This window comes from Giraffa tippelskirchi, chromosome 6 (genome assembly GCF_054371585.1).
Source record: "Giraffa tippelskirchi isolate mGirTip1 chromosome 6, T2T-mGirTip1v1.2.pri, whole genome shotgun sequence".
Lineage (NCBI taxonomy): Eukaryota > Metazoa > Chordata > Mammalia > Artiodactyla > Giraffidae > Giraffa > Giraffa tippelskirchi.
Window position 1 is genome coordinate 89,095,867 of NC_137280.1, and position 17,623 is coordinate 89,113,489.

General features: G+C 49.2%; 1 protein-coding gene across 3 annotated transcripts in view; it reads left to right on the forward strand.

Annotated features, from left to right (window-relative positions):
- CACNA1A (calcium voltage-gated channel subunit alpha1 A) overlaps positions 1-17,623 on the forward strand; it is a 250,656-nt gene that overhangs the window by 159,049 nt on the left and 73,984 nt on the right. For 2 of the 3 annotated variants that reach the window (XM_081495594.1, XM_081495593.1), the window contains 4 exons: positions 2,212-2,329; positions 2,464-2,531; positions 5,995-6,101; positions 7,891-8,703. In XM_081495594.1, coding sequence (XP_081351720.1) covers positions 2,212-2,329; positions 2,464-2,531; positions 5,995-6,101; positions 7,891-8,703 — 1,106 coding nt within the window. Of the gene's footprint in view, positions 1-2,211; positions 2,330-2,463; positions 2,541-5,994; positions 6,102-7,890; positions 8,704-17,623 lie in introns of all 3 variants that reach the window. The other variant, XM_081495595.1, reaches the window with a different exon arrangement.

The window sequence follows — 17,623 nt, forward strand, 5'->3', positions numbered from 1 at the left end:
CTAGGGTTCATTAGGAGGGGGACAGGAAATGTGGGCAGGAGCCTTTATTGTGGCTCTTCTGCAGGAAGAAATGGGTAAGGCAGGTTGATCAGGCTTAGGATTGGCTAGTTTGAATAATTTTGGCAGGCCCTGGAGCTGTCTTGAGTTGTATGGAACCTGATCCTGGGCTAATTCCAACAGTAGAATATTGGCCTAAGTGTAAGAGCCCAGTAGTGGAGATGGTTTGGAGTGTGGGCTCTGAATTGGTTGGTTTTCATTTTTTAAACCACACCCACAGGCAAGTTGTTTACTAACTCTAAGAATTAGCTAGTCCTGACTCCCCCCAGGGTCAGCAAGACCCCTCCCATATGTCAAAGCATCAGAATATAGAAAATAATAGACATGGATAATATACCATCTTCCCCGTGACTAGAAGACACCCTAATTCCATATTCCAAAGAAAACAGATAGACCGTGGGTGGTCCCGCCAAACCACCTTCTGCACCCATGTAGGCACATGCCCCAAGGTTTAGAACTGGCCAAGCTGGGACTTCCAGAGCCGTTCCATGTGGGTTCTGTCTCTTTAGGGAACAGAAAGTTTATGGGAAAATGTGACTTCACTCCTCTCTTCTCCTAGGGGAAGGGGAACTTCTGAATGAGACCTATAGACAGGGGGTTGGAAAGGGAAATCATCCATGAAATTCTGAGCCTTTACATAAATGATTATTGCTAGTAGTAATCACCACCCATATGTTTTCAGCACAGGGGTTGTTGCCCAAGAGGGATTTTGTCCCCCAAGGACACCTAGAAGTATCTGGAAACATTTTTGGGCTGTTGCAAGTGGGGTGTGGGGGTGTTACTGGCATCTAATGGGTAGAGGCCAAGGGTGCTGCTTAACACCCTGCAATGCACACGACAAGAGGAAGTTCCCAAATGCCAGTAGTGCCAAGACTGAAAAACCCTACATAATGGATTAACATCTTTGGAGTTCTTTCATATTTACTTTATCCTCATGAAAATAATGGGGCTTCCCTGGTGGCTCAGATGGTAAAGAATCTGCCTGCAATGCAGCAGAGACCCAGGTTCGATCCCTGGGTTAGGAAGATCCCCTGGAGAAGAGAATGGCAACCCACTCCAGTACTCTTGCCTGGAGAATTCCATGGACAGAGGAGCCTGGCAGGCTACAGTCCATGGGGTGGCAGAGCGCTGGACTTGACTGAGCAACTAACACTCTCACTTTTTGTCACTTTCATGGAAATAATGCAAAGGAGGGAAGCTGGATATTTTTTTAACAACTGTGTAGATCCTGCATACAAATCCCTTTAGCCCTTCCCATACACATCAGCATCATGTCTGTTTGCCAGCACTTGCATCTCTTTACTTGAGGCTTCCTCCAGTCACCTGTACCACCACCATCCCCACCCCCAGAAACAGCGGTCCAGAAGTACCAGTGGATATATAGCAAGAGAAATTTACGTCTCACAGTTCTGAAGGCTGGAGGTAGATCAGAGTGCATCCAGGGTTGATTCCTGGTGAGGACTCTCTTCCTGGCTTGCAGACGACCTCCTTCTCACTTCTCTCACACACAGCAAGGGGAGAGAGGGAGACAGAGAGGCAGAGAGAGACCAAGTTCTCTGGTGTCTTTTCTTATAAAGGCACTAATCCCCTCATTGTGGCACTAGTGGTAAAGAACCCACCTGCCAATGCAGGAGATCTATGTTCTATCCCTGGGCCGGGAAGATCCCCTGGAGAAGGGCATGGCAACCCACTCCAGTACTCTTGCCTGGAAAATCCCATGGACAGAGGAACCTGGCAGGCTCCAGTCCATGGAGTCACAAAGAGTCAGACACAACTGAACGCACAATCCCCTCATGAGGGCCCCACCATCATGTCTTCAGCTAATCCTAATTCCCTCCCATCTCCAAATAACACCACACGAAGGTTTAGAGCCTCAACACATACAACTCAGCCTATAGCAAAATCTCCCTATCACATCAGAGAAAACCAGAAAGATCTGAAACTCCTCTTCCAGGGTCACTTTTTGCTAGAACAGGCTGAGAGCTCCTCCACGCAAGGACAGCCCTTTCCTCTCGCAAACAGCCAAGACCGTCCCCACCCAGAGATAAGGGCCGAGAAAGGGCCCACACGGCAGGTTCCGGCTCCACAGCTGCATCTCTGAGGGGCCCAAGGTTGAGGGGGGGGTTGGCTGTGTGTTTCTTCCTCCCCTTTCAGATCCTGACGGGCGAAGACTGGAACGAGGTCATGTATGACGGCATCAAGTCTCAGGGGGGCGTGCAAGGCGGCATGGTGTTCTCCATCTATTTCATCGTGCTGACGCTCTTCGGGAACTGTATCCTCTGGGTTGGGTGGCAGGGGATGAGCCCGGGGCCTTGGGGAGAGCAGGGGAAGCACAAGGCAGGGGTTCAGGAGTCCCAGATATCAGGGTTCATGTGGCAATGCTTTCCCTGACTCCAGCGTTTGCAGACACCCTCCTGAACGTGTTCTTGGCCATCGCGGTGGATAATCTGGCCAACGCCCAGGAGCTCACCAAGGTGGAGTTGGTGGGAGAATGTTGCTGTGCAAAGTTACCACCAGCTCATGGCAGATCAGGACTGTGCCGGGCAGGGCATAGGGTGGGGTGGGGGACAGAAGCTGGGGTCAGAGCCTTTGTCCTGGCTGCACTGTGCCAGGGAGAAAGGCACCTCCTCCCCCACCCCCAAACTAGACTGTCCCTAATCAAGTGGCTTCTACAGCAAAGGAGGGTGGAGGTAGGGGTGGTTAAGGCAGCAGGGTTGCTGCAGGAAACAGATGGCAAGCTCCACCAGAGTGCCCGTTTATAGGGAGCGGGCAGTGTCGAGGGGCTTCCAAGGAATGCGGCAGCCTCCAGGCAAGCAGGCACTGTCACCACCCTAAACCCGGAAGGAGGGGACAGATGGAGAGTAACCCAGAGAAGGTTCTGAGGCTCAGTGTGTGTCCCCGTGAGCTTGGGAACTGGCCGGACTTCACCACTGAGTGGCAGCAGTAAAGAATTATGATGCTCGTGGTTCCAGGCATAACTGTTATTTCCCTTTGGCAGAAGAGGGAACTGAGGTTCGGAAAGGCAGAATCACGGACCCCAGATGGGATGATGATAGCTGCTATTATTTAAAGCATCATGCTATACATGTCAGGAGCTCAGCGTAATTTTGGGCAGACGGAAAGTGATCAATAAAGGGAGCCTTTGTAAGTCACTTCGTGTGACCAGAGATCCGGAGCTACAGCTCTTCATTTTACAGAGCTGGGAAAGGGAAGGCTAGGATTCAAACCCAGACTTGGCAAGTTCCAGAGCCTGAGTTCTTTACCCACACACCCTGCCAACTTTCATTTGAGCCCCAGCTGAGCAGGTAATGATCAAAATAAAAATTAACAACAAAGGAAATGTGATGGCCCCTCTTGTATGCCAGACACCAGAAAGCATAACAGATAGGGAGTAACTGTTATCCCCATTTTGCAGATGGGGAAACTAAGGCCCAGAGAGGCCAGGACCTTGCCACATAGCTAGGAATTGAAAGAGCAGAGGTGTGATCCCTCAAAGAGCAGAGCGCAGGAAATGAAATCAAAAAGGATTTCGGGGTGTGGGGGTATGAACTGTCCGTGTGAGGAAGCAAGCCCAGTTTTCACTCATGGTCAGTGGTATTGGATTATTTGGGCAAAATCTTATGCCATATGCCCTTAGGGCAGCCCTGTACTCCCTGGGATTCAGGTCCACCTCAGCTAGGCACAGAGAAGGCAACACTGCTTTCAAGAACACAGCTTATGCCCTTGGGATAGCCCATGAGCAGGGCTGCTAGGAATGGTTGAACAGGTAGTGCACTGCACAAGGGAAGCTGAGCACCTTTTTGCAGTTTGAGGGGAAGATGTCTGGAACAAAGGCATGTTAGGAGGTGGTCGTGGTCTATCCTAAGTCTTTCACCTGCAGCCCTATCACATTAAGAGAACATATGCAGAATCATTCAGGAGGGCCAAGCCTGGGGCCTGCCTCAGCTTCACCGGCCCATCCCCCATGCCTTAAGGTACACAGGCCATATTCAGGGAACTGAACTGAACTGAGAAGACCTTGCCAACCGTCCATCTGCCAGCCATGGCAGGAGGGAGAGAGAGTTTCCCAGGCCCAGCCCTGACTGGAGGAAAACGGAAATCTCTGCCCCAAGCATACGGCCACAGTCCTGGCCACCATGGGGCTCACTGGCGTCACTGTTCCAGGGGCTGATTTCAACCATGAGCTCATCTAGGTTGCAAGACCCCATCCTCAAGGGCTGTCGTGGGGGAAGGGATACCCCAGGAGGGTGGGAAAAGGGAAGGAGAAAGCTCATCTCCTGTGAAATGTCCTCCAGACCCTCATTCTTTCCTTCATTTATTCCACAAGCATTTCTTGGGCATTTAAAATGTGGCAGGGACCCCACTCAGCCCCTGATGTGGTTAATATTTTTGATTGAGGTATGTTTGATTTATAATGTATTAGTTTCTGGTGTACAGCAAACTGACTCAGTTACAAACATACATTATTTTTCATATTTTTATTATAGTTTATTAGAAGGTATTAACTATAGTTCCCTGTGCTACATCATAGGACCTTGTTGTTAGATAGGTTTTTATCTCATTTAGCCCTCACAGAAAACCTCATAGGCAAATTCTCTGAATTCCATTTTACAGATTTTGTTATTCATTGAAATGCATCTATTGAGCACCTGCTGTGAACAGGGCCTGGTCTAGCGGCCAGGGAAATAACCAGGAATAAAACAAACAAATCTCTGCCTTCATTGATATTCTAGCAGAAGAGATAGACGAGAAAGAAACTTGTCAGCTAGTGATAAGTGCTAAGGAGAAATATGAAGTAGGGAAGTCAAAGAGAGTTGAAATTTTAGATGAAGATTGTGAGGTACAAAGAAAGATTTCGTCCAAGGTAAGCAGAAAGTGGAGGAGCTGCTATTTGAATCTAGATGGATCCAGAACTTGTGCTTCTAACCACATGCAGTGCGGCTTAAACTTGAGCGTGTTTCAGACTCACCTGGGAGCTTGTTGAAAACGCAGATGCTGGGGCCCAGGCCAGGTTCTTCAGGAGGCCTGGGAATCTGCATTTGTGCATTTGCAGTGTATCTGAGGCAGGTGGTCCAGGGACTCGGCTCTGAGAAGAGGGGTGGACTTGAGAGAGCGGGGTGGCCAGTCAAGTCCCACCCCTGTGTTGTCACTGACACAGAGTGTCCTGATCTGACCATTTCCGAGGTGGTAAGGTTGCTTCTTGCCTCAGAGATCCCAGCGGAGTGGGAGAGGTGCCCTGCCACCGCATGATCTTGCTTATTGGCGGGTTTGTCTCTGGCCATTTCTTTCTTGTTGCTTTTTCTTTGTTGGCTTTTCTGTTTTACGAATGAGGCCCTGCATGAAGGCTGAAGAAGGATTTAAAGCCCCAAAACGTCTTTTTCTGTATGTATTTTATAAAACATCTTCCCCCATCCTCCTCCTCTGTGAACCTAACTGGCTGAGAATCCAAGTTCCTCTCCTGATTCCCCTTCTGGAGGCTGTTGGCAGTGCATGGGATGGGCTGTGGGTGCCAGATATTTCTGCACGTGGGGGCTTGTTGATGTTTTATTTAAAGTCTTGGTTCAGAGAGCTTAAATGACCCAGGAAGTAGAATGAGAGGAAAATCTTTGCATTAATTTCCAGCTCATTGAGACAGAGTTACAGAAAAATCTCCATTGTGGGAAGGGAAGGCAGTCTTTTTCCTTGCCTTTTCTTCTGTGTGTTAAAATAGGGTTCAGAATGAGCTGGATATCAAGCCTGGACATGAAGGGGATAGCAGTACACTTAACCAATGAGTATACATTCCAATTAGGGGGCCTCAGCTCTGACTGGTTGACACCCAAGCCAAACCTGTTTGTAAATATCTCAAATGATGCCCCTGGTTAACAGTAGGGTCAGAGATGAGGCCCCCAAGGCCCAGTTCATAGTTTGTGAACAGGGATCCTATGTGCCTTTTAGGATGAACAAGAAGAAGAAGAGGCTGCCAACCAGAAACTCGCCCTCCAGAAAGCCAAAGAGGTGGCAGAAGTGAGTCCTCTGTCTGCAGCCAACATGTCCATAGCTGTGTAAGTGCCGCCAACTCTGAGATGCTCTCTGGGCTCCTCAGCCTCTGCACGCTCCCAGTCAAGGATTTGGGGGCAGGGAGCAGTCCCTGACTGGGTTGAGCCTTAGGAAAAAGTACTTCTGCCCTCCCACCCACTTTCATTCAAGAAATAGTTAATAAGCACATACTATGTGCCAGACACTGTTGCTGGAAATACAGCACTAACAAGAGGTTGACAAGTATAGGGACGGCTAGGAGTGGTGAGTGTTATGATTTAAGTGAAATTGTCAGGGACGATCTCAGGTGACAGAGCCTGAAGAAGGTGAGGGAGGAACTCATCTCAGGCCGTGGGAACAGCATGTACTAAGGCCCTGAGGCAGGAGCATGCCAGTGTGGTTAGGGTACATGAAAGAAGCCCATGTAACTAAAGTAGAGTGAGTGGGGGTGGGGGGAGTGGCAGGACGGGCAGAGAGGTGATGAGCAGATCCTGTAGGGCCTTGTGGGCAATGGGGGAGACTGAGAATTTTGTCCTGAGCCAGAGGAGACACATGGACGGTTCTTGAGGAGGAATAGGGACTCAGGTGCCCTCTAGGTGCTATCAGGGGAGCAAGGGCAGGATACCAGTTTAGAAAGGACTGCATTGTTCCCTGCAAAAGAGATAGTAAGGAATGGACCGGGGTGGTGCCAGAGCAGGTGATGGGTATAGCTGAATTTTAGACAGATAGTGAAGGTAAGAGTGAACACAATTTGCTGGTGGATCACAGGTGGTAAGGTGGTGAGAGTTAAGGTGTTTTGATTAAAGAAAGATTCATTAACACTGATACACTGATATTCTGAATTGTGCCTTTGCTGGGTCGTCCCAGGACTTTGCAGCACTGTGGAGCAGCGCATCACGGGACAATGTAGAGGGGGCTTTCTTCCCCAAAATGCAAGGAGGTGGCTGTAAAAGGGGAACACAGGGAAATACATGCTTAGACATGGAACCCCATAGGAGGTGATGGTCTGTATACAAATACAGATACACACAGAATGCCTGGAAAAATCTGAATGTTCGAGGGATTCAGTTGGCACCCCCAGCAACAATCCCACTGGTGTTTTTCACCATTGCATAGATAGGCACTGTCTCAAGACTCTCAAGTGCCTACGCAGGGGCGTCCAGAACCTACTGCAGGTCAGTGTTCATTATGATTGGCTGTCTCAGAGGTTAAGAGTATTCTGAACATCAGGACCACCCCCAGGGGCCATGTACTACAACTTGAAGAGGAATAGAGAGGTCAGTCGATGAACATACACCTGACTGAGACCCCCATTAGACGGAATGCCCTGCCAGGCCAGGATACCTTACTGGACCAAGATGCCCACCTGGGCTGAGGCTCCTGTAAGGCTGAGATGACCAGCCAGGTTGAGTTTTCCACACAGGTTAAAACACCTAGTTGGGTGGAGATACCCAGCCAAGTCAAGCTATCCCACCTGGGCCAAGAGACCTCCCCACAACGCAGGTCAACATGCCTTTCTGGGCCAAGGTACCGACATAGGCAGAGGTGCCCACTGGGCCATTATACCCACCTGGGCAGAGATGCCCACTTGGGTCAAGATGTCCGTCTGAGCCAAGGTACCTACCTGAGCAGAAATGCCTACCTGGGTCAAGATGCTCACTGGGCTGAGATATGTATCTGGGTGAAAATGCCCACTTGGAGCAAGACACCCACCCACCAAGGTGTCCACCTGGGCCCACACTCCTGTTGGCCTGAGTGGTCCTTGCAGGACACGACGCCCAGCAGTTCCATAACCTTGGCGTGATTTCCTTGCAGGAAGGAGCAACAGAAGAACCAGAAGCCCGCCAAGTCGGTGTGGGAGCAGCGGACAAGCGAGATGAGGAAGCAGAATCTTCTGGCCAGCCGGGAGGCGCTCTACAACGAGATGGACCCGGACGAGCGCTGGAAGGCCACGTACGCCCGCCACCTGCGGCCCGACATGAAGACCCACCTGGACCGGCCGCTGGTGGTCGACCCCCAGGAGAACCGTAACAACAACACCAACAAGAGCCGGGCGGCCGAGCCCACGGTGGACCAGCGCCTCGGGCAGCAGCGAGCTGAGGACTTCCTCAGGAAACAGGCCCGCTACCACGACCGGGCCCGGGACCCCAGCAGCTCCGTGGGCCTGGACACCCGGAGGCCCTGGGCGGGTAGCCAGGAGGCCGAGCTGAGCCGGGAGGGGCCTTACGGCCGCGAGTCGGACCACCACGCCCGGGAGGGCGGCCTGGAGCAGCCGGGGTTCTGGGAGGGTGAGGCGGAGCGGAGCAAGGCGGGCAACCCGCACCGCAGGCACGCGCACCGGCAGGCGGGCAGCCGCGAGAGCCGCAGCGGGTCCCCGCGCACCGGCGCTGACGGAGAGCCCCGCCGGCACCGGGCGCACCGCAGGCCGGGCGACGAGGGCCCGGAGGACAAGGCCGATCGGAGGTCCCGGCACCGCGAGGGCAGCCGGCCGGCCCGGGGCGGCGAGGGCGAGAGCGAGGGCCCAGACGGCGGTGGCGAGCGGAGGCGGCGGCATCGGCATGGGCCGCCCCCCGCGTACGACGCGGACATGCGCAGGGAGGACAAGGAGCGCCGGCACCGCAGGAGGAAGTAAGTGGAAGCGGTGAAAACCAAGGAGTAATGGCACCCCACTCCAGTACTCTTGCTTGGAAAATCCCATGGACGGAGGAGCCTGGTAGGCTACAGTCCATGGGGTCGCTAAGAGTCGGACACGACTGAGCGACTTCACTTTCACTTTTCCCTTTCATGCACTGGAGAAGGAAATGGCAACCCACTCCAGTATTCTTGCCTGGAGAATCCTAGGGACGGCGGAGCCTGGTGGGCTGCCGTCTATGGGGTCGCACAGAGTCGGACACGACTGAAGCGACTTAGCAGCAGCAGCAGCTAGCTACCTGGTACTCTCCTGAGCCACGCATTTCAGCTTCTCGCCAATCCGCAAAGATAGATGGCATTGCCATAGCCCATTTCACAGATGGGGAAACTGACAGAGCTGATTTGCCCAAAGTCCCACATCTAATAAGTGGCCTTGAACCCAGGTCATCTGGCACCAGAAGCTGCAAACTGTCATGCCCTTGTATCAGGGAAACTACAAAAATTTTCCCCCAGAATGGTATGGCTCTTCCATATGCTTGCTGTGTCGCCTTGGGCAAGGGACTCCACGTCTCTGGGCCTCAGTTTTCTCAATCTGTAAAATGGAGATAGTGGGATCTAATTGAGTCATTGCGGGAATTAAAGGATGTAGTAGATGCAAAGGGCCTGAAAGCAACCGATGCATAGTAAGTGCTTGGGAAATTTAGATCCTTTTAGCTGTCACTGGGAGAAGGAAATGGCAACCCACTCCAGTACTCTTGCCTGGAAAAACCCATGGACGGAGGAGCCTGGTAGGCTACAGTCCATGGGGTCGCTAGGAGTCGGACACGACTGAGTGACTTCACTTTCACTTTTCCCTTTCATGCACTGGAGAAGGAAATGGCAACCCACTCCAGTACTCTTGCCTGGAAAATCCCATGGACGGAGGAACCTGGTAGGCTACAGTCCACGGGGTCGCGAAGAGCCAGACACGACTGACTGACTTCACCTTCATGCATTGGAGAAGGAAATGGCAACCCACTCCAGTATTCCAGTGTTCGAGCCTGGTGGGCTGCTGTCTGTGGGGTCGCACAGGGTCACACACGACTGAAGCGACTTAGCAGCAGCAGCAGCAGCTGTTACTGAGTCAATCATTTTTTTACCTTACGTTATTCTGCTGGGGGGGAGGGAGCAGGGGACGAGGAATGGTTGTTGAAAGGCCACTCCTGGGTCAGAATTGAAGGAAGAGCAAGGTTCAAGGCTTTCGGAGGCATCTCCCAAGCCAGAACCTCACCCAATCAGAAATGACACCCTCTTTTTTATAACAATATTTCATAACACTGCCTACAAGATCCTACAGTGATTGTACATTGAGGAACCCAAAAACTTAAATGTTGAAACAGCCAATGATCTTTTATTAATTAGCATCCTCTTCTTTTCTATCACCTGTCACTAGGACATCATTTTGGTTTTTTCTTTTCTTTTTTAAAAAGAAACAAAGTTTTTCTAAGTTTTTGTGTTTTCTTTTTTCGACATTGGATATTCTTCTTTTTCTCAAGTTTTATTGAGATATAATTGCCAGGCAGCATGGTTTAAGTGTTGGGTTTCCCTGGTGGCTCAGATGATAAAGAATCTGCCTGCAATGTGGGAGATCCAGGTTCGATCCCTGGGTGAGGAAGATCCCCTGGAGAAGGGAATGGCAACCCACTCCAGTATTCTTGCCTACGGAATTCACTAACACTTTCACTTTAATGGTATAAGTGTAAGGAGTATAGCATAATGATTTAATTTACATACATCAGCACCATATTGGTTTTTAATAATGTGTTTAAACGCTTCTGCTATACTCCATATATACTAAGCTGCTGCTGCTGCTACTAAGTCGCTTCAGTCGTGTCCAACTCTGTGTGACCCCAGAGATGGCAGCCCACCAAGCTCCCCTGTCCCTGGGATTCTCCAGGCAAGAACACTGGAGTGGGTTGCCATTTCCTTCTCCAATGCATGAAAGTGAAAAGTGAAAGTGAAGTCGCTCAGTCGTGTCAGACTCTTAGCAACCCCATCGACTGCAGCCCACCAGGCTCCTCCGTCCATGGGATTTTCCAGGCAAGAGTACTGGAGTGGGTTGCCATTGCCTTCTCCGATATACTAAGGTAGTACTTCTCAAAATTGAATGTGTACAAGAATCCCCAGGGATGTCGTGAAAATACAGATTCTAAATAAGTAGGTCTCAGATGCAGCCTGAGATTCTGCATTTCTAAGGAGTCAGTGCTGGTTGGGGGGCCACACTTTGAATAATGAGACTCTAGAGAACCGAATGAAGCAATTTTTCTTTTTTTAATGTTTATTTATTTGGGTTTCCCTGGTGGCTTGGTTGGTAAAGAATCTGCCTGCATCGCAGGAGACCCAGGTTTGATCCCTAGATGGGAAGATCCCCTGGAGAAGGAAATGGCAACTCACTCCAGTATTCTTGCCTGGGAAATCCCATGGACAGAGAACCCTGATGGACTACAGTCCATGGGTTCCCAAACAATTGGACTCAACTTAGTGACTAAACCACCACCTTTTATTTATTTGGCTGTGGCCAGGGCAGGGGTGATGGCGGAGGGGGAATCTTCTGTTGCAGTTAGCCAGCTTCTCTCTAGTTGTGGCACACAGGCTGCAGAGTGCTTGGGTTCAATAGTTGCCACGCACCAGCTTAGTTGCCCCTTGGCACATGGGATCTTAGTTCCCCAACCAGAGATGGAACCCACATCCCCTGCATTAGAAGGTGGATTCTTAACCACTAGACTGCCAGGGAAGTCCCCCAGAGTGAAGCAATTCTGATGCAGGCACCTATGCACAGAATCACCATGAATGCGATAGGGGCAAATGTCAGCTGCCTCAGGGTGCCAACAATTCAAATGACATGAGGGAGTTACCATCAGTGTTGAGAAGTTCCAAAATGGTGAAGTTCTGTGTGAATTAGTCTACTCTTGCTTCAGTTTGTCTAATACTTGCATTCCAGGAAGATGCAATGAGTATTTAAAACATGCAGCAGGACTTCCCTGGCGGTTCAGTGATGGAGAATCTGAGTTTCCACTGCAGGGGAAAGAAGTTCCATCCCTGGTCAGGGAACTAAGATTCCCCCATGCCACATGATGTGGCCAAAAAAGAAAAAACTTTATGCTGATCTGTGAAACAGAGTTAGGTTAAAACTAAAGGCTCAGGGACTTCCTGGTGATCCAGGGTCCGGTGGCTAAGACTCTGTGCTCCCAATGCAGGGGGCCTGGGTTCGCTCCTTTGTGGGGGAACTAGATCCCACATGCTGCAACTAAGAGTTTGCATACCACAACTAAAGATCCCACGTGCCTCAACTAAGATCTGGCAGCCAAATAAATAAATGAATAAAAAAAAAACTAAAGGTTCAGATCATTACAAGCAGATCTTTCACCTGTGTGAGGGACATTAGAAAGTCATGAAGGAAAAAGAATAATTCTTCCCCAGTGAGACTACCTTGCACGTGGTAAGATGTTTATACACCTGCCTCCCATTTCCTAAATGCTCACAGTGCCCCCTAATTATTATGGCGTTAGTTCTCCACATAGCTCCACAACAGCCCTCTGAAAAACCATTGTTCCCCAGAAGGGAATAGTGTTCTAGGCTAAGAACAACATATGCAAAGTCCCCAAGATAGAACAGAAGGAGGGGAGTTTGCAGTTTGGAAGGTAAGGAAAGAGTAGAAGAAATTGAAGGGACAATAATAGGTCAGTAGAATCTTGAGTCCTCCCCAGGAAAGGGGAGGCCACTGAGGGGGATTTAGGTGCAATAAAGTCTAGCACAGGGCTCCATGACTAAGACCTGGAGAAGGAAGTGGCAACCTGTCCAGTATTCTTGCCCAGAAAATTCCATGGACAGAGGAGCCTGGCGGGCCACAGTCCATGAGGTCACAAAGAGTCAGACACGACTGAGCACACGCACACCATAATTAAGAACCAATGGGTCACTGGTGCTATTAAGATGACTAATATTCCTGTTGTTATCATCCTCATATTTATACCTCCTCCTATCATTGAAGGAGGCAGAATGACAAGGATAGAAAGGCAACACAGCCTGGTGGTGAAGGGCAAGGGTCCTGGAGCCAAGAGGTCACACTCCTGCCCCATTGCTTGCCAGCTGTGTGACTTTCAGCATGTTACTTCCCCTCTCTGTGCCTCCATTTCCTCATCTGTAAAATGGGGATAAGAATGGTACTTACTGGGACTTCCCTGGTGGTCCAGTGATTAAGACTCTGTGCTTCCACTGCAGGGGGTGAGAGTTCTATCTCTGGTCAGGGAACTGAGATTCCACATTCCTTGTGGAATAAACAAATTATATTTAAAAAATGGTACCTACCTCCTAGCGTAGATATAAAGTTCAAATGAGTTAATACTTGTAAAATGCTTTAAATAGTGCCTGGCTCATAATCAGTGTTCAGAAAATATTAGCTCTTATTAGTAGGAATATGATTATTCGATACTCAAATGTTAACTATTTTTAGTAATAGCACTAGTAATAAGCATTCAATAAGTTTTAGCTCTTTCTATTGTTATATTGTCATCACTATTAAGACGCTTGCATCAATTGACATAAAAACCAACTTTAAATCCATAGCCTTTAGATTGTCCACTCAAACTGCCTCTTTTTACAAATGGGGAAACTGAGGCCCAGAGAAGGAAAGGTGTTCCCGAAGGGGGCAACCAGCCGATAGTAGAAATGTGATAACCCAGCTTTCCTGAATCCCACAGGTGGCCTTTGCTCCCCTTCTCTCCAAAGTACTTCCCCACCCCTACCCCCAAATCCACACCAGGAGGGCTCTGCTTACTCCTTTATTAATAGATGTGTCAAATGCCCTGGCCAGGAGAGGCGTTGTTCATTTAGCTGATAAAAATGTTCTAATGCTCACTGGAAATAAAACTTCATAAAGATTTAGGCACTTTTAAAGAGAAAATAAAGAAAAGCCATTCATCTGCTTGAAAAAAAAAAAAGAGGGACTTCCCTGGTTCAGACTCCATGCTTTCACTACAGAGGGCACGGGTTCCATCCCTGATCAGGGGAACTAAGATTCCACATGCCATGCAGTGCAGCAAAAAAAAAAAAAAAAATCCACATATAGCATTTAGAACAATGAGTGGTAGAGAATAAGGTCTCAACGATCTTAGCTAATATTATCCCACATGCCGCATGGCATGACCAAAAAAAATAAGAATGGCAAAGATAAAATTTTATTCAAGGACATAGCATACTAAAAAGACATTTCAGTTCTATATTATGACAAAGCCAGTGACCCCAACAGTCCTGCCTCATGCATTTCTGCTCTTGTCATTCCTTAGGTCTTTCCCCAGACGTGTTCTGTGTTTTTGATTCTCTAAGCATTGACAATAAGTATAATTGTTTTCTTTCTGTTGCCCCAGCCTTTCCCCCACTCCCACATTTCTACTTTTATCTCTTCCTCTTCAGCTTTAAATGTCCCCCTCCCCTGAAACTTTAACTGGCTTACCCCAGTGAAAAGTGAGTGGAGCACATTCTATTTTGTATTATTAAACAGTTGCTGGCCCCTGATTCCTCATACCAGGCAGCTGAGCCCAGTGTCACCCTAGGACCACCAAAATGAAAATGGAGCTTTCTCTGAATCGCTGCAAAAATCTGTGGATTGCAGGGCATCCACCACTCCCTGATAACCAGGCAGTGCCTCCTGCTTGATTTGGCTGAGCCAGAGGACATTTTGCCAAGACCTGTACCACCCGAGAATTAATATCTCAGCTATTTGCATACTAGTTCCACCTGCTCCCATCACCATGACAACCTACTTCCCAAAAGGAACAAGAAGAGAGAGAGACTGGACTTCTGAGCCTCACAGTTGATCCCTCATGGGATGGGGTGAAAGGAGGGGCTCCGTCTTTTAATATTGATTCTTATAGTATCCTCAATTTGCTTTGACCAATCTCCTTAGCACCTCTATCCCATGCACCCCAAGTCATCCATTGCTCCCAGGGTCTTCACTGAATGTTGCTGTAGCTTAAGAGCTGTGGAACCGGAGTCCAGCTCAGCCTTTTCCCAGCTGGGTAACACCATGCCTTTACCTCTCTGGGCTTCATCTTCCTCATCTGTAAAATGAACCCAATCCTAGTAGCAGCATCTCAGATAGTGGCTGTCGTGGGGACTCAATGAGTTAATAGGTTGCACGTCCTAAGGACAGTGGAGCACAAGGAAGCAGGACCATCCATCCTCTGGATCTAGGGACTTGAGCATGCCCTGGGGCAAGCTGTCCGTAATCCTTAGCAACCAGATGCTGAAGTGATTAGCTGGCAACGGGATGCAGGCGTTATGCAATCAGCTGCCTATTCCAGGCAGATGATGGCAGATCCCCAAGAGGGAAGGGGGAAGGGGCCTGACTTCAAAGTTTCCTGCCCCTTTTGAGTTCTCCTTGGAGACACTTGGAAATAAAACATCCTGGAGACTGATATTAGGCCTCTGCAGGCTGAGCTTGTTAAAACCCCATGGCAAGCAGAGCCAACAAAAGAAGCAAAAACAAGGCGAAACAAAAGACCCTCAGATCCCCCTTCCATCTGAACAAGGGGCTCGGGCCCATGCAGGAGGCTGTCCCTCTAACAAAAGGCACGCTGTGGTGTCAGCTCCTGTGTTATATAGTACAGCCTCTCTAGGTGGTGACCAAAGGATTCAGATTATCTTTGAAAATGATAACTTCACTGAGCCCGCATTTGGGTAGAGCTCTACTTAAAACAATATATAAAATGATGAGAAAATATCCCCAACCAGCTTTTCAACTGATGTGCAACTTCTAAAAAGGTGCCAGGAGGGGATTAGCATTAGCAGCCTCTTTGTGGGCTGTGGAAGAGGTTGAGGAAATATTGGTTTAAGATTTATTTCATTGAATTCCACACCATCAGAGCTGATGCTCAGTGTCCAGGGATCAGTGTCCGCTTCCCAGGGCTGCTGGCAATCCTTGGTGCTTGGGATCCCTAGGCTGATAGAAGGATCACTCCCGTCTCTGACTTCATCTTCACACTGTCCTCTCCTCTATGTGTGTCTCTCCGCTTGTCTTCTAAGGACACTTGCCATTAGATTTAGGGTTCACCTTCAGCCCAGATGATCTCAAGATCCTTAATTACATCTGCAAAGACCCTTTGTCCAAAAGATGGGTACAGGGAACTTCCCTGGTGGTCCAGTGGTTAAGAATCTGCAGGGGACACGGGTTCGATCCGTGGTCCTGGAAGATCCCACATGCCGCAGAGCAACTAAGCCCGCGTGCCACGACTACTGAGCCCAAACACTCCAAAGCTTGTGCTCCGCAACAAGAGAAGCCACCACTGCCATGAGAAGCCTGCACGCCACAACTGAAGAGTAGCCTCCACTCGCTGCAACCAGAGAAAGCCTGCCCACAGCAACAAAGACCCAGTGCAGATAAAAATTACAACATCAAAAAAGATGAGGAAACTGAGGCTCAGAGAGGTTACTCAAGCTACAGAGGGCCACACAGCTAGTAAAATGGCCCTGGTGAGACTCAAAGCCAAATCAGTCAGTCTTCTGAAGTGTCAGCCTAGCACCTGCAAGTGAGGAATTTGCCTGGGCCTGTCCCTCTCCCTGTGAGGCCTCAGAGACACAAACCCAAAAGTAAATTATCTCATCTTTCTTCTGCTTGGTTAAAAACACCATGGACTTTTGCAAGTTAAAATCTAAAATTAAAACAAGGAAGATGGTACTAGTGGTTTAGCCAGTGGAAGGACCTCCAGGGGAGGTCAGCTTTCTTTTATGAATTTTTAAATGGAGGATAATTGCTTTATTTTTTAATTGAAGTATAGTTGATTTACAGAGGCCAACTTTTTTTTTTTTAATTTTTAAGTGTTAGATAGATTTAAGGTTCCAGATTGGGCCTTGAGAACCAAACCCATGCTGTCCAGGGGCATTGGTTCCTGTGATTGCATCTAATCTCCCAGGTGTTCCATGAATGGATACAATCTGAGGGCTGTCTTTTGCTCGCTTCTAGTCTCTTGAGTGAGTGTGTGATGGAGACAGCCTGACAAAACCGTTTTCTAGTATACCTAACTCAGCTTCTTTGGGCCTCAGTTTCCTCATCTCTGTAATGGACACAGTAACTATTTGGGCCTCATAAGATTGCTCCAGAAGTTAATGAGTTGAAATAGAAGAGAGACTGGCCCACTCTATTGGTGGTTACAGAGAGTGTCAAAGATTTCCCTGCATCCAGCGACTGTGGGCTGAACCCCCTGGGAGATCTCCAACTGCTTAGTAAGAGAGCTGCAGCATCAGGTGGGGGTTAGCATGGGTGCTGGAGCCATGTGATCTGGGTCCAAGCTCCGTCTGCCACCAACTAACTATGTAGCCTTGGGCAGGGCCCTGCCTGTCTCTGGGCCTTGGTTTCTTCATCTTAAAATGGAGACAACAATACTACCTGCTCCCTATGGTTTTTTTGAAGATGAGCTGACATGTGTCATGTCTGGCACACAGCAAGTACTCAATGGGTGTGAGCTGTTAGGAGGAGACATGGAAGACATGGGATACAGAATTGGGGGTTGCCTTTCAGAAGAGCCAGAGGGAGGGACTTCCCTGGTGGTCCAGTGGTTAAGACAGCACTTCCACTGTCGGGGTTGCGGGTTTGATCCCTAGTCAGAGAACTAAGGCCCTATCATATGCCACGTGCTAGGGCCAAAAAAAAAAGCTGTAGGCATTTCCACCACTAAAGAGGTGATATCTATGGGTCTGCTTTAGCCACCCCTGGAAGCAGTGCATGTCCTTATCCTGCCAAGGAGCTGATGGGAGACACACAGACAGGAGCAGGAAGGTTTGGGTTGGAGAGATGTAGGCGCTGGCAGAAAGTTCTTTTCCGCTCTGATTTCTCCATGAAGGAGTAGCCTCATCTCCTAGGAAGCAGCCCTTCTGGCAGGAG